General features: G+C 36.4%; 1 protein-coding gene across 1 annotated transcript in view; it reads right to left on the reverse strand.

Annotated features, from left to right (window-relative positions):
• Window positions 1–13,586, reverse strand: part of puf (ubiquitinyl hydrolase 1 puf) — a 1,022,896-nt gene that overhangs the window by 199,102 nt on the left and 810,208 nt on the right. Inside the window, exon 67 of the mRNA XM_090376705.1 lies at window positions 155–261. Within this exon, the coding sequence (XP_090232831.1) occupies window positions 155–261 (107 nt within the window). The remainder of the gene's footprint in view (window positions 1–154; window positions 262–13,586) is intronic.

The raw sequence follows: 13,586 nt of genomic DNA on the forward strand, positions 1-13,586 counted from the left end.
GAGATATACCAAGATGTCTTAATGCTAAAGGCAACCATATGAACTGGCCTAAGATATTACAGGCAAGTGCCATTGAATTGGTTTCTAGTGAATCTACTCAATCAATATAATTTTTACATTGAAACAAAATAGATTTAATAGATTTTGTACTTACAGGATGTAATTGAAAGCAATGTTCTTTGTAACATGAGTATTCTGAATAATTAGTTTTACATTTTCTGGACAGTCCATGCATACTTGATACCAAAATATCAGCAAAGCCTGGTGGAGGGAAAATATTGATTGATTAATGACAAATTACATAGGGTTTCACAAAATTATTTACTCTTTTTTTGGCTGGAAAGTCTTTTACATTATGAATATTTACCTTCAAACAAAAATTAAATGGCAACATACTTAATGCAATTTTGTTTTTTAACATATAATTTAATATGTCTGTGTAACGTACAGATTATTATTATACTATTAAATGTTTAATGGAAACTAGTTCACCAAGTAAAATACACCATCTACCCATTATCACCCAGTTAGTGAAGAAATAACGGTTAGTCTTTACAATCTGGTATCTGTCCCAATCGATCATTGTGAGCAGTAGTGAATGATAGGTCTAGCCTCTCCCACCAATTTCTTTTTACTTAGCATTAGAGTGACACCCCCCACTGCTATTTTAAAATCAGAAAATCAGTTCCTGATTTTAAAATAGTGCTAAGGGGGAGGTCTAAAATGGTCTTGGGCATGACACATAGCTCAAAGACATGATGACAGATGGACTAAGAAAATAGAATGGTACCCAACAGGAGCTAGAAGAAAACCTGGAAGACAAAGGCAGAGATGGATAGATGAAATTCATGAGTTTTTGGGTAGTAAATGGATGGCCAGTGCTCAAAACAGAAGGAACTGGAAAGTTGCTGGAGAGGCCTTCATCCTGCAGTGGATTAAAAATGGCTGATGATGATGATGAAGGGGAGGATGTTTATTCCCCTCTTGCCACTGTTTTTAAAATTGGGAACTTGTTTTCAGATTTTAAACCAGCTGCAAAGGGGAAATAAAAATACATTTAACTAAAATGGGTACCATATACTGAAGGGGTCAGAGCTTCCAATCACTACTAGGAAGGACTAAGCTTGTCAAACACTGCTCCCTGCAAAAATCAATCGGAAGGGGGTACCAGATTGTAAAGACTATCTGAAATAATATACAGTAGACTCTCGATTTTCCGGGATAGATGATAAAAAAAAAAAAAAAAAAATCCCGGATAATCGATTTCCTGGTTAATCCAAAAATACAGTAAGTCCTCGACACATATAAGATATACATTCCAGGACTTCTTACGTAAGTAGAGTTTTACGTAACTCGGGAATGGCTAATAAAATATTGCTACAATATACCTGATATGCCAAAATTACAAAAACCACATAATATCCTCAGAAGAAAAATAGTTATATATTTTTAATTAGTTCAATTAAAAAATTTATCTGGGGACATTGGTGAAGTGGCCAGAGACACAAGAAAAGAAAGCATAAAAGGAAGAAAAAAACGCATGTTATTGTACTGCAAAAACTGATTTGTATTTTGTTTTGGTTATTACAGTTGACTTCCTTGGTGCTGATTGCTTCATCACTTCTCGTATTCTGTCTTTGTCCTTTATTGTATTCACCACTGTCACTGACAAATCTGAATCTGAGCTGATACGTGTTAATGTTTGGCCATTTCATACATCCTTATTATTTTAATTTTATAAGCCAATTCGATCGCTTTTCTTTTCTTGGTAGATTTGATTTACTAGTACCGCTGTCACTTATTCTCTTAGTCGGTACTATGATAACAGTCAAAATTAAATTTTCTGAAAAGAATTTCACAGGGCGAAAACTCACTTATAACCCCACGCGAGCTCGCATTTTACTAAAGCACATTTCTGGAGGTCACTACAATAAACTAATAAAAACAATTTGCAGTTTCTGGTTTATTGGGCTTTTCTGTTAGTGCATCTAATTATAAAGGGGTAGTAAACTAGATCTTACTGCATTTGGGATAATAATGATAACTGGAATTGTGTATGTTTTTACGTTACGGTATTTGGTGAAATGAGTTCCCCTTCACTGAAATATTCAGTCATATAAAAAAATACTGTATATAAATAACATAATGTAAGCCTGGGACTTACTGTATCAAAAAAAAAATGTTCAGCAACCTATGTAAAAAGTATGGCGATAGATAAAGAAAAAAAAAAAAAAACCTCACATCTCCAATACGCGAGTAGTGCGTATTGGACATGCATTTATTTTTTACGATGTCGATTTTAAATCTAATAGTGTCCCTTTATTTTTTTACAACATCACATATGGTTTGGTCACCAACATTATTATGGTTCTTTAAAGATTTAACGGATGCACTGTTCTCAAACTTTTGAATAATTTCAGGTTTTTGTTTAACTGAAATCACAACTCTTGCATTTGCCCATCATTTTCATGATTTCTAAACAAAAAAATAAAATAAATAAAAGTTACTATAAAAAAAATTATTTAAAATTTTCTGAAATAAATAACAAAATAAAATTTGTCCTTTAGTGGTGCGATAGAACAGAAACTGATGTGATTCACTAAAACAAATTAAACACTTGGTCTTGTCTCTTTTTTTTTTTTTTTTTTTTTTTTTTTTTGAACAGCGGGTAGGAAGACAGCAAGGGTTCCAAGATAATAGGCACATTAATCTACCAACAATGACTTATAACACCACTTCTTGTCCTTTATTTACGACTTGCAAAATATCTGTTTATATCTATTCTAGTTATTGTTTGAATTTTCATGATTTCTGGTTGATTTTTTTTAATTTGGAGTCTTGAAGTGTCCCGGTTGATCCAATCTCGGTAAATCGAGAGTCTACTATATTTACAAAAACAAAGAACCAAAATTAAGGAATATATATATTCAAAATTTTTATTTACATACTGAAATTTTCTGAACAAATGATAGTCATTTACATCTTCTGGTTAAATAATTTCCAAAAAAAACTTCTTCAAAGAAGTTTGTCATAGTTGCTATAATTTCTGCTTAAGTGGAAAATTTCCATCCCTTTAATGAGTTCTTTAGTTCATGAAAAAATTAAAATCCATGTGTTGCAAGATTAGATGAATAAGGAGGATAAAGTAAGAGAGTCAGAGTACTCGGAAAGTATTCAAAATTATTGTTATAAGATAAGCACTGTAGCAGAGTATTTTCCAATTTTTCCTGCCAAAGTATTAATATAAAGACATTACCATTATTAGCAGTATGACCTCCTGGTATATTTTGTAATGAATATACCTTTATAGACATGCCTTTATAGACAAAAAATAATTAATGATCAGCTATAGCAATCTGAATTTTTTTACTTCCTGGGGGATATAAAGAACTGATGTTTGTCTCTGTGGCTCATAGAGAAAATGCTATGTTTCATCTCCTGTCACTATTGTTTCAAAAATCCTGAATCACAATCACAAATTATTTGATTCAAGTTCTTTAACAGTTCTTTTGAATGTTCAAGTCTTGTTTCCATCTGATCTGCTATTAAAAATTTCAGAAAAAAGAAGCAGCATAATCTTTTCATGTTTAAAATATCAGATACAATAACTTGGTATCTACTATAACGATGACAAGAGTCAATGTAAAGCCAAAAATATTTTGTGCTTCGGGAGAACGGATGAGTTTAAAAAAACTTCTGCTGCTTCATTAACCCACACACTTTTTAAATCTCTGGCCTACACAGAGCTCCATGCTACACAAACCAAGTACACAACGTGGAGATGGGGGAAACCCCTGGTGCTGTCAGACAACTAACACACTTTGCTTTATTAACCTAATTAACATATTAAATCATATTCAATACATAGCTTTATAGCCCTAGTCATGTTCATTAGTTTATTTTTAAATTTAGCTAGAAATTTTCAACATTCCAACTTACTATACAGAGAACAGTTGTGCTAATTTGGTGCAAATATCGTATCTTGTAATTTATACTGTAGTCTGTAGTAGGGGACTTCTAGTGTTTTAATTGTGATAAACATGCACCTCGAAAGTTTGAATCATGTAGGTTGGCTCTAGTTAGATAATTTTATTATCTATTATAATTAACTTATAATTTTACAAATGTATCGATATATCAAAATTTAAGGACCAGTCAGGTTTTCACCTGTAGCTTCTTGTAGGAGTGGCCTGGATATGGAAAAAGCATACCAAAGGAACCTTGTGATGTACAGAAATGATGAAGGAAACAACATCGACACAACAACAGAAACAAAATGCTACAGAGGGACTTTATTAAAAAATGGCAACATAGCACTGGCTGCCATGATACAGATGCATCACTTCCAAAGATGGAACAAAGGGAAGATAAGTCAGTAGGAGATATGGCCACTCCCTAATGTTGATGCAAGCTTTCCACCGACTGTCCATACCTCTGTCAGCGCCATCTTCAGCTCGTGAACATTTTCTGGTGGGAATGGACGTGCCACTAGGCGTCTCCCCAGAGCATCCCAAATGTCTTCGATGGGATTTAGATCAGCAGAACGGGCAGGCCAATCCATATGAACAATGTCCTCACTTTTCAAAAGCATATCAACAGTTGCAGTGCGATGGGGTGTGGCATTATCATCCATAAACATGAACTCGGGGGGGGGGGGGGGATGGCATCTTGGAACAGATACACGTGAGGAAGGACTATCTCAGTACAGCAGCGTACACCGGTTACGGTACTGCCTTCCAGTTTCTGGAGTTATGTATGTCCATCCAAGATAACGCCCCAGATGAGAACACCTCGATCGACCATATCGATTCCTTTCAGTGATGTTTGCGGGGTGATACTATGTGCCAACTTCTCGCCAGATTAACTGACGTCCAGAATCACTGCTGAGACTGAATCTACTCTCATCAGTAAAGAGTACCTTAAGAAAAGATTTTGTGGTTGGAATCTTTAGAAATAGTGTTGGTCCTTAAGTTTCGCACACTAGTGTACATATAACAAACTTGATAGTGTAGTATGTATTATTGCTGTATGTTATTATTGCATTTAAGTATATTAGTTTAGTGTAGCATTCTCAATTGCACTGAATTTAAACAGAAATCATGCACCATGCTAGAGCAGCAAAGCTACAGGATCAAAGTAGCAGGAGTGCTGTGGCTCGGGGGAGAATGGAAGGGGTGGTGCTCCTATGAATCATGACCTGATGAAATGTGCTGTTTGTGCAACATTTGCAGACTTTCTGGAACAGGCCAAGGGGTGGGATGTCATTGTGCAGAGAGCGTGAAGAAATTAGACAACTTAGCATTCTGATGGGCATTTATGAGAGCTTGAAGGGCAGGGTGGATGCTCTTGAAAGAACTAAAATGGCGATCAATCAAGCTCTCAGCTGCCTAACTGAATGCCAGATCTCACACTAGAGTACCTGGTACCACAATCCCCAAGGCAGAATACACTGGTTCCACAGGAGTTAGTTATTCTTGGGTACTCTATTGTCAGGAAAACATGAAATATATTGTGCAAAAAAGAATAGGTGGAATAAGAATAGTGTATGTCCGCCACGGGCAAACGTTGATGTTTAGCAGATATAATCTTTTAAGGGCACAAAAGATATTGTTGTACAAGTTGGCATTAATGATGTCAAGAGTAGGAAATACTAGAGAATTACTTAACAAATATAGGGCAACATTTAAAAAAAAAAAAAAGTTGTCAGAGTTAAATTTGAGCGTGTTTTCAATTCTGCCCAGACATGAGAGCCTTGTCAATCAATTTAGCATTGAAGAGATTGTGCAAGGATCACAGGGTGCCAACCGGGCTAGCCGGGTGGGTAATGTGCCTGCCTGGCAACCCAAAGGTCACGGGTTCGATTCCCGCCTCGGGCTTGGATCAAAGTACTGCAAAAAACCTTGGGAGGTGCATTATGGCCACAGAAGCCTATGCGTCAACAACTACAAAAAAAAAAAAAAAAACAGGGTAGAATTTTCTCAGCATGGTCTGTGCTTGAGAACAAGGCAGACTGCTCCTATAGGATGGGATACACGAAAACAGAAACGGTGCAAGAATATTTGTTGGTGCTATCAAGGCAGTGTTAGGTGGGTTGTAAAACTGCTAGCTTGGGGGAAGATACACAGACTAATAGATTAACAATAACCGCAGGCAGAGGCAAAAGTGATTCTTGCACTGCTTCTATTGGAAAGTGCAGCAGCTTGGAAAACAATGTGCCAGGGATTTCAAGGCCCACTGTGAGTCATCATGGAACAAGTAAATACATGGGCTGTGTAAGAGTAACTAACTGTAAGAACAGGTGCATGCATGTATATTTGCATGTACACCATTGTTAGGAGCATAGCAAATAAATCTGATGATTTTGGAAGTGCTGGCAAAATTATCAAATGCATACATTGTTTGGATATCAGAGATGTGGTGTCACTAACATATAAGGGCTGCAGAATTTGAATATGGGGAGTACAATGTGTGCAGACAGGACAGACAGACAGACAGAATAGCACAGGGGTATGCTCTTAATTAAGAAGCACATAAAATCTAAGGCATTGCATCCAATCAACATGGGTTGGCAGTGCAATGTTGAGTCAGTTTGGCGTGACATAAGCACTGGGAAACCAAACATGAAAGTAGGAGTGTGTTATAGGCCTAATGATTCATGAGTACAATGATCAACTGTACAGAGAAAGAGTGGACCAGACTGTCTTATAATGGGTGAATTTAATTTTCCATATATTGACTGGAACTTGTGGGTTGGTCACTCACACACTAGCAAGACTTGTGGATTTACTGGATGACTGTTTTCTACAGCAGTATGTCAGAGAGAGAGAGAGAGAGAGAGAAATATTCTTGATCTGATTATCACTAGTAATAATTCATGCATTAAGAATATGCAGATAAAAGAACCAATAGGTGGCAGTGATAACAGTGTATTGATGTGGGATTTACTTTAGGATGTAACTACCATCAAGAGTAAAGGGAAGGGATTTTGATTTCACAAAGGTGACTATAGTGGTCTCATACAGTTTTTAAATTCTTTACCATCAACAAATTCTAAATTAGGAAGCATTCAAAGGAAAAAATCACAGAAGGGCTTTTCTGGGCAACTAAGAAATATTGTTCAAGGCACCTAAATGGAAGTCAGATGATCTAATGAGACTTATGGCAGAGAAGAAAAATGCATGGGATGCATATATATTATCAGGTGACACAGAAGCCTATGGTAGATAGAAACTAGTCTGTAATCAAAGCAAAGGATGTAAAGAAACAGTAACAATTTCTTTACTTGTATGAACGATAAAGGAAGGCAGCAAATCATATTGGTTCACTTGATACTGCTGGTTTAACTATTAATGATACTGCTCAGGTTGCTGCCAAACAGAAGGAGTATTTTGCATTTACATTCACACATGAGGAATTCTTTAGGGAAGTGGATGCTAGAAGTTCATCACACTCTCAGGGAGTTAAACGATTTTGTAATAACAGAGAGGAAAGTGGAAGAGAAATTGTTGAAGTTAAATATAAGAAAGGCACCCGGGGTTGTCGGATCTATCCAATTATATTAAGGGAGGCAACAAGGGATGTAAGCAAACCCTAGCCATAATTATGAGAGCACCTTTGGATTCCAGGGAGGTCCTCAGTGAAGTGTGAATGTATCCCCAATTCACAAAGTTCAAATGCGAATATTGTGAAAATTTTGCTATAATGTGAATAAAATACTACTTATAATAATAAACAATTTTCACATAAGGTCAGTGATGAAAGTTACTGGTAGAATATCAATGCTGGGAAGAAAGAAAAATACAGTGAAACACCATAGCAAACTTTGTCAGAGGGACTACAACCTATAATCCACTAGGATCCATAATGTTTTGTATATTTCTGACTGTCCAACTCAAATAAAAAGCAAGGCATTTTTGTGTAGCTGGATTATTGTCCAAGTAACATGCCTATTACTTTAAAGTCAGCACAGACCAACCAATCAACCATGCTCTTCATACTTAATATTTCTCAAAAACTTCTTCAAGTTCTTGTATGTTTCTTTCAAATGCACAGAATGAGCTACCAGAATTGACCCATATTTATTTCTATTGTGGAGCAACACACCTTTGAGATTCTTCTTTGATGAGTCAATAAAAAGTCTCCACTGTGTAGGATTGTAATTAATTCCTAAATAGTTCATTAAGTGATTTATATTACAGCAGGCCCTCGTTATAACGTGGTTTGCTTTACGCTGATTTGCTATAACACTGTTCATATATTATAACCCGTATCTGACTATAAAACTGTCACAAATCACTATAACGCTCTTTTACAGATTGCATTTTTGGAATATTTAACAAAATCGTTTCATTTGATGGAGATGATAGCTTGAAAATGAATAGCAAAACAGCAGTAAAACGTTTCCCATGCTGACTTGTGAAATTTTCCGATGCACAATGAAGTTTTCTCGCACGCTAATTTAATTGCAGTACAGTGACTTCTTACGTAGTTCCGAGATCAACATTTTAAAAAATGATCAAGTATATTGCTTGTAATATTTGCATTATATGCATTTATCTGAAGTCTAGTCATGACGCAGTACAGTATTAGACATCGTGCGTAATCGACAGTTTACTCGAACATTGTATCATAATTAATGCAACCAATGCATTTACATTTTCGAAGAGTTAATAATGGCGGATAAGAATGAAAAAGCAACAATGTCTAGACACAGTACAAAGACTATAAATGTAAGAAAAAGACTGAATTTGAAAATTAAATTAGACGTTTTGAAGCGAATCGATTCCGGTCAACGACAAGGGGACATGCCACATAATTTTGGACTGGTAAGTTTAACTGTAAGACCAATTACAAAAAATAAAGAATTAATTTTGACAGCAGGAAAGACAGCTGTTCCACTGCAAGCAGCTAGGCTAGGCTGGCTATTAGGATTGCAATGGAGAGACTAACTAATTTTATTAAAGATAATATCCAATGCAGAATTCAGTTAAGTTAAATTTTATAATTAAAAAAAAAAAAAAGAGAAAGAGAGATTAGCCTATATGATGATCTGCAGAAAACTCACCTAAAAAAAAAAATGTGGAACCATTTAAAACTAGTAAGGGCTGGTTGAATAGATTTAAAATTTAGGGAGAAGCTGGAAGTGCAGATCAAGGAGCCAACACTTTCAAAAAAAGAACTTGTTAAAATTACTGAAGAGGGGTATTATGTGTTATAATTCTCAACAAGTTTTTAACATAAATGAAGCTGGACTTTTTTGGAAACGAATGCCTAAAAGAAGTTTCATATTGAAAAAAGAAAAAAAACATGCCAGGTTTCAAAGCGATGAAGGATCAGTTGACTTTATTGTTGGGTGGTAACGCTGCAGGCGATTTAAAATTAAAACCCAAAATCGACACATTTTTCATGATTAAATTCATCAATTTAGACTAATGCGCATTTAGGGCTAGAGCCTCAAGCTGCGAACAAATTTAGACTATGTATATAAAGTGCTTAGCATCATAATACACAGCCATTTCTGAATAAACAGAAAATTTTTAAGGTGGCATCGTTTTAGGTTATATCTCATATTGTGAATACCTTCACAACGAGTTGCCATGATATTGCACTACTTCGAATAAGTAACGCTTCACCTAAGGAGAAGACTAGTGTTACTTATTCTCAGATAGGTACCACCACCCAGACAGCACTGTTTCAGGGCTATTTGGCCCTTCGTCAGTGAGTGGGTAGGTACCCAAGTGATGCAATGATGGCAAAAACAGTTATGAAGTATAACTCCACAATATGAGAGATGCCTGATGGTGTATGATGTATTTAGACTAATGCGCATTTAGGGCTAGAGCCTCAAGCTGCGAACAAATTTAGACTATGTATATAAAGTGCTTAGCATCATAATACACAGCCATTTCTGAATAAACAGAAAATTTTTAAGGTGGCATCGTTTTAGGTTATATCTCATATTGTGAATACCTTCACAACGAGTTGCCGTGATATTGCACTACTTCGAATAAGTAACGCTTCACCTAAGGAGAAGACTAGTGTTACTTATTCTCAGATAGGTACCACCACCCAGACAGCACTGTTTCAGGGCTATTTGGCCCTTCGTCAGTGAGTGGGTAGGTACCCAAGTGATGCAATGATGGCAAAAACAGTTATGAAGTATAACTCCACAATATGAGAGATGCCTGATGGTGTATGATGTATTTAGACTAATGCGCATTTAGGGCTAGAGCCTCAAGCTGCGAACAAATTTAGACTATGTATATAAAGTGCTTAGCATCATAATACACAGCCATTTCTGAATAAACAGAAAATTTTTAAGGTGGCATCGTTTTAGGTTATATCTCATATTGTGAATACCTTCACAACGAGTTGCCATGATATTGCACTACTTCGAATAAGTAACGCTTCACCTAAGGAGAAGACTAGTGTTACTTATTCTCAGATAGGTACCACCACCCAGACAGCACTGTTTCAGGGCTATTTGGCCCTTCGTCAGTGAGTGGGTAGGTACCCAAGTGATGCAATGATGGCAAAAACAGTTATGAAGTATAACTCCACAATATGAGAGATGCCTGATGGTGTATGATGTATTTAGACTAATGCGCATTTAGGGCTAGAGCCTCAAGCTGCGAACAAATTTAGACTATGTATATAAAGTGCTTAGCATCATAATACACAGCCATTTCTGAATAAACAGAAAATTTTTAAGGTGGCATCGTTTTAGGTTATATCTCATATTGTGAATACCTTCACAACGAGTTGCCATGATATTGCACTACTTCGAATAAGTAACGCTTCACCTAAGGAGAAGACTAGTGTTACTTATTCTCAGATAGGTACCACCACCCAGACAGCACTGTTTCAGGGCTATTTGGCCCTTCGTCAGTGAGTGGGTAGGTACCCAAGTGATGCAATGATGGCAAAAACTAGTCTTCTCCTTAGGTGAAGCGTTACTTATTCGAAGTAGTGCAATATCATGGCAACTCGTTGTGAAGGTATTCACAATATGAGATATAACCTAAAACGATGCCACCTTAAAAATTTTCTGTTTATTCAGAAATGGCTGTGTATTATGATGCTAAGCACTTTATATACATAGTCTAAATTTGTTCGCAGCTTGAGGCTCTAGCCCTAAATGCGCATTAGTCTAAATACATCATACACCATCAGGCATCTCTCATATTGTGGAGTTATACTTCATAACTGTTTTTGCCATCATTGCATCACTTGGGTACCTACCCACTCACTGACGAAGGGCCAAATAGCCCTGAAACAGTGCTGTCTGGGTGGTGGTACCTATCTGAGAATAAGTAACACTAGTCTTCTCCTTAGGTGAAGCGTTACTTATTCGAAGTAGTGCAATATCATGGCAACTCGTTGTGAAGGTATTCACAATATGAGATATAACCTAAAACGATGCCACCTTAAAAATTTTCTGTTTATTCAGAAATGGCTGTGTATTATGATGCTAAGCACTTTATATACATAGTCTAAATTTGTTCGCAGCTTGAGGCTCTAGCCCTAAATGCGCATTAGTCTAAATACATCATACACCATCAGGCATCTCTCATATTGTGGAGTTATACTTCATAACTGTTTTTGCCATCATTGCATCACTTGGGTACCTACCCACTCACTGACGAAGGGCCAAATAGCCCTGAAACAGTGCTGTCTGGGTGGTGGTACCTATCTGAGAATAAGTAACACTAGTCTTCTCCTTAGGTGAAGCGTTACTTATTCGAAGTAGTGCAATATCATGGCAACTCGTTGTGAAGGTATTCACAATATGAGATATAACCTAAAACGATGCCACCTTAAAAATTTTCTGTTTATTCAGAAATGGCTGTGTATTATGATGCTAAGCACTTTATATACATAGTCTAAATTTGTTCGCAGCTTGAGGCTCTAGCCCTAAATGCGCATTAGTCTAAATACATCATACACCATCAGGCATCTCTCATATTGTGGAGTTATACTTCATAACTGTTTTTGCCATCATTGCATCACTTGGGTACCTACCCACTCACTGACGAAGGGCCAAATAGCCCTGAAACAGTGCTGTCTGGGTGGTGGTACCTATCTGAGAATAAGTAACACTAGTCTTCTCCTTAGGTGAAGCGTTACTTATTCGAAGTAGTGCAATATCATGGCAACTCGTTGTGAAGGTATTCACAATATGAGATATAACCTAAAACGATGCCACCTTAAAAATTTTCTGTTTATTCAGAAATGGCTGTGTATTATGATGCTAAGCACTTTATATACATAGTCTAAATTTGTTCGCAGCTTGAGGCTCTAGCCCTAAATGCGCATTAGTCTAAATACATCATACACCATCAGGCATCTCTCATATTGTGGAGTTATACTTCATAACTGTTTTTGCCATCATTGCATCACTTGGGTACCTACCCACTCACTGACGAAGGGCCAAATAGCCCTGAAACAGTGCTGTCTGGGTGGTGGTACCTATCTGAGAATAAGTAACACTAGTCTTCTCCTTAGGTGAAGCGTTACTTATTCGAAGTAGTGCAATATCATGGCAACTCGTTGTGAAGGTATTCACAATATGAGATATAACCTAAAACGATGCCACCTTAAAAATTTTCTGTTTATTCAGAAATGGCTGTGTATTATGATGCTAAGCACTTTATATACATAGTCTAAATTCATCAATTAAATTCATGATTTTAATTGGAATTTTAAGTTTAATATTGATACGTAAGTAGTTACCACATAATTATATACGTATGTAATACAGAATATTTTGTACAAATATTTGAATATTAAATATTTTGACTGACATTTGTGCATCTTTTCACTAATGTTTATTATTGATTAGGAAATATCGTATGGCACCGACCGCAACTCACAAATACATATGTTACCTTATGGAAATGCGTCACTTGCTTAGCGTGGATTCACTTGGTGCTCTGTTTTTCTGGAACGAATTATCATCATTAAGCGGGGTCACCAGTACTGCAAAAAACTACAGAACTGTTCTCAGAGGACTAGTTTTCATTCTCTATGTCTGTAGCATGAGAAAAACATCCCATGTACTAGAAGACTTAAATATAGAACCAAGGAGTTCTGTAGATTCCTTTGGTAAATTTAAATCTCTTACTAGATCATTAATTTCATGCTGAAAAACAAGTTGAGGGTGGGACTCAATGTTCCCAAGAGTGTAGACAGTTTCATCTTCAGAAGCTTCACATTCAGCACGCTCTACTGCTACATTTTCCAATATAAGTAGGGGGGGGGGCTTGGAATGAACATGTTATCTCCATGTGCGACTGGTCTAATAGCAGATGGAATATTAGGATACACAATGCACTTCTTACTCTTTGCATTGTATACCTCTACATTAACTAAGCAAAAGTAACAGTCATCACAGTCATACTATTGTAAATGGTATAGTCTTCTTTTTACCAATTTTCCAGAATCTCATTGCTTCGACACAGGTTCAGCAAACTTTATGTAGAACCCATTGTTTATCTTGGTTACCGAGTTTCACTCAAAATTGAGCACAATACACATTTTTTTGCAAATTCTGTAATATCTTGTCAAACACTTGGGTAAAGACACTT

The sequence above is a fragment of the Mastigoproctus giganteus genome, chromosome 6, assembly GCF_048544385.1.
Source record: "Mastigoproctus giganteus isolate SK-2022 chromosome 6, ASM4854438v1, whole genome shotgun sequence".
Lineage (NCBI taxonomy): Eukaryota > Metazoa > Arthropoda > Arachnida > Uropygi > Thelyphonidae > Mastigoproctus > Mastigoproctus giganteus.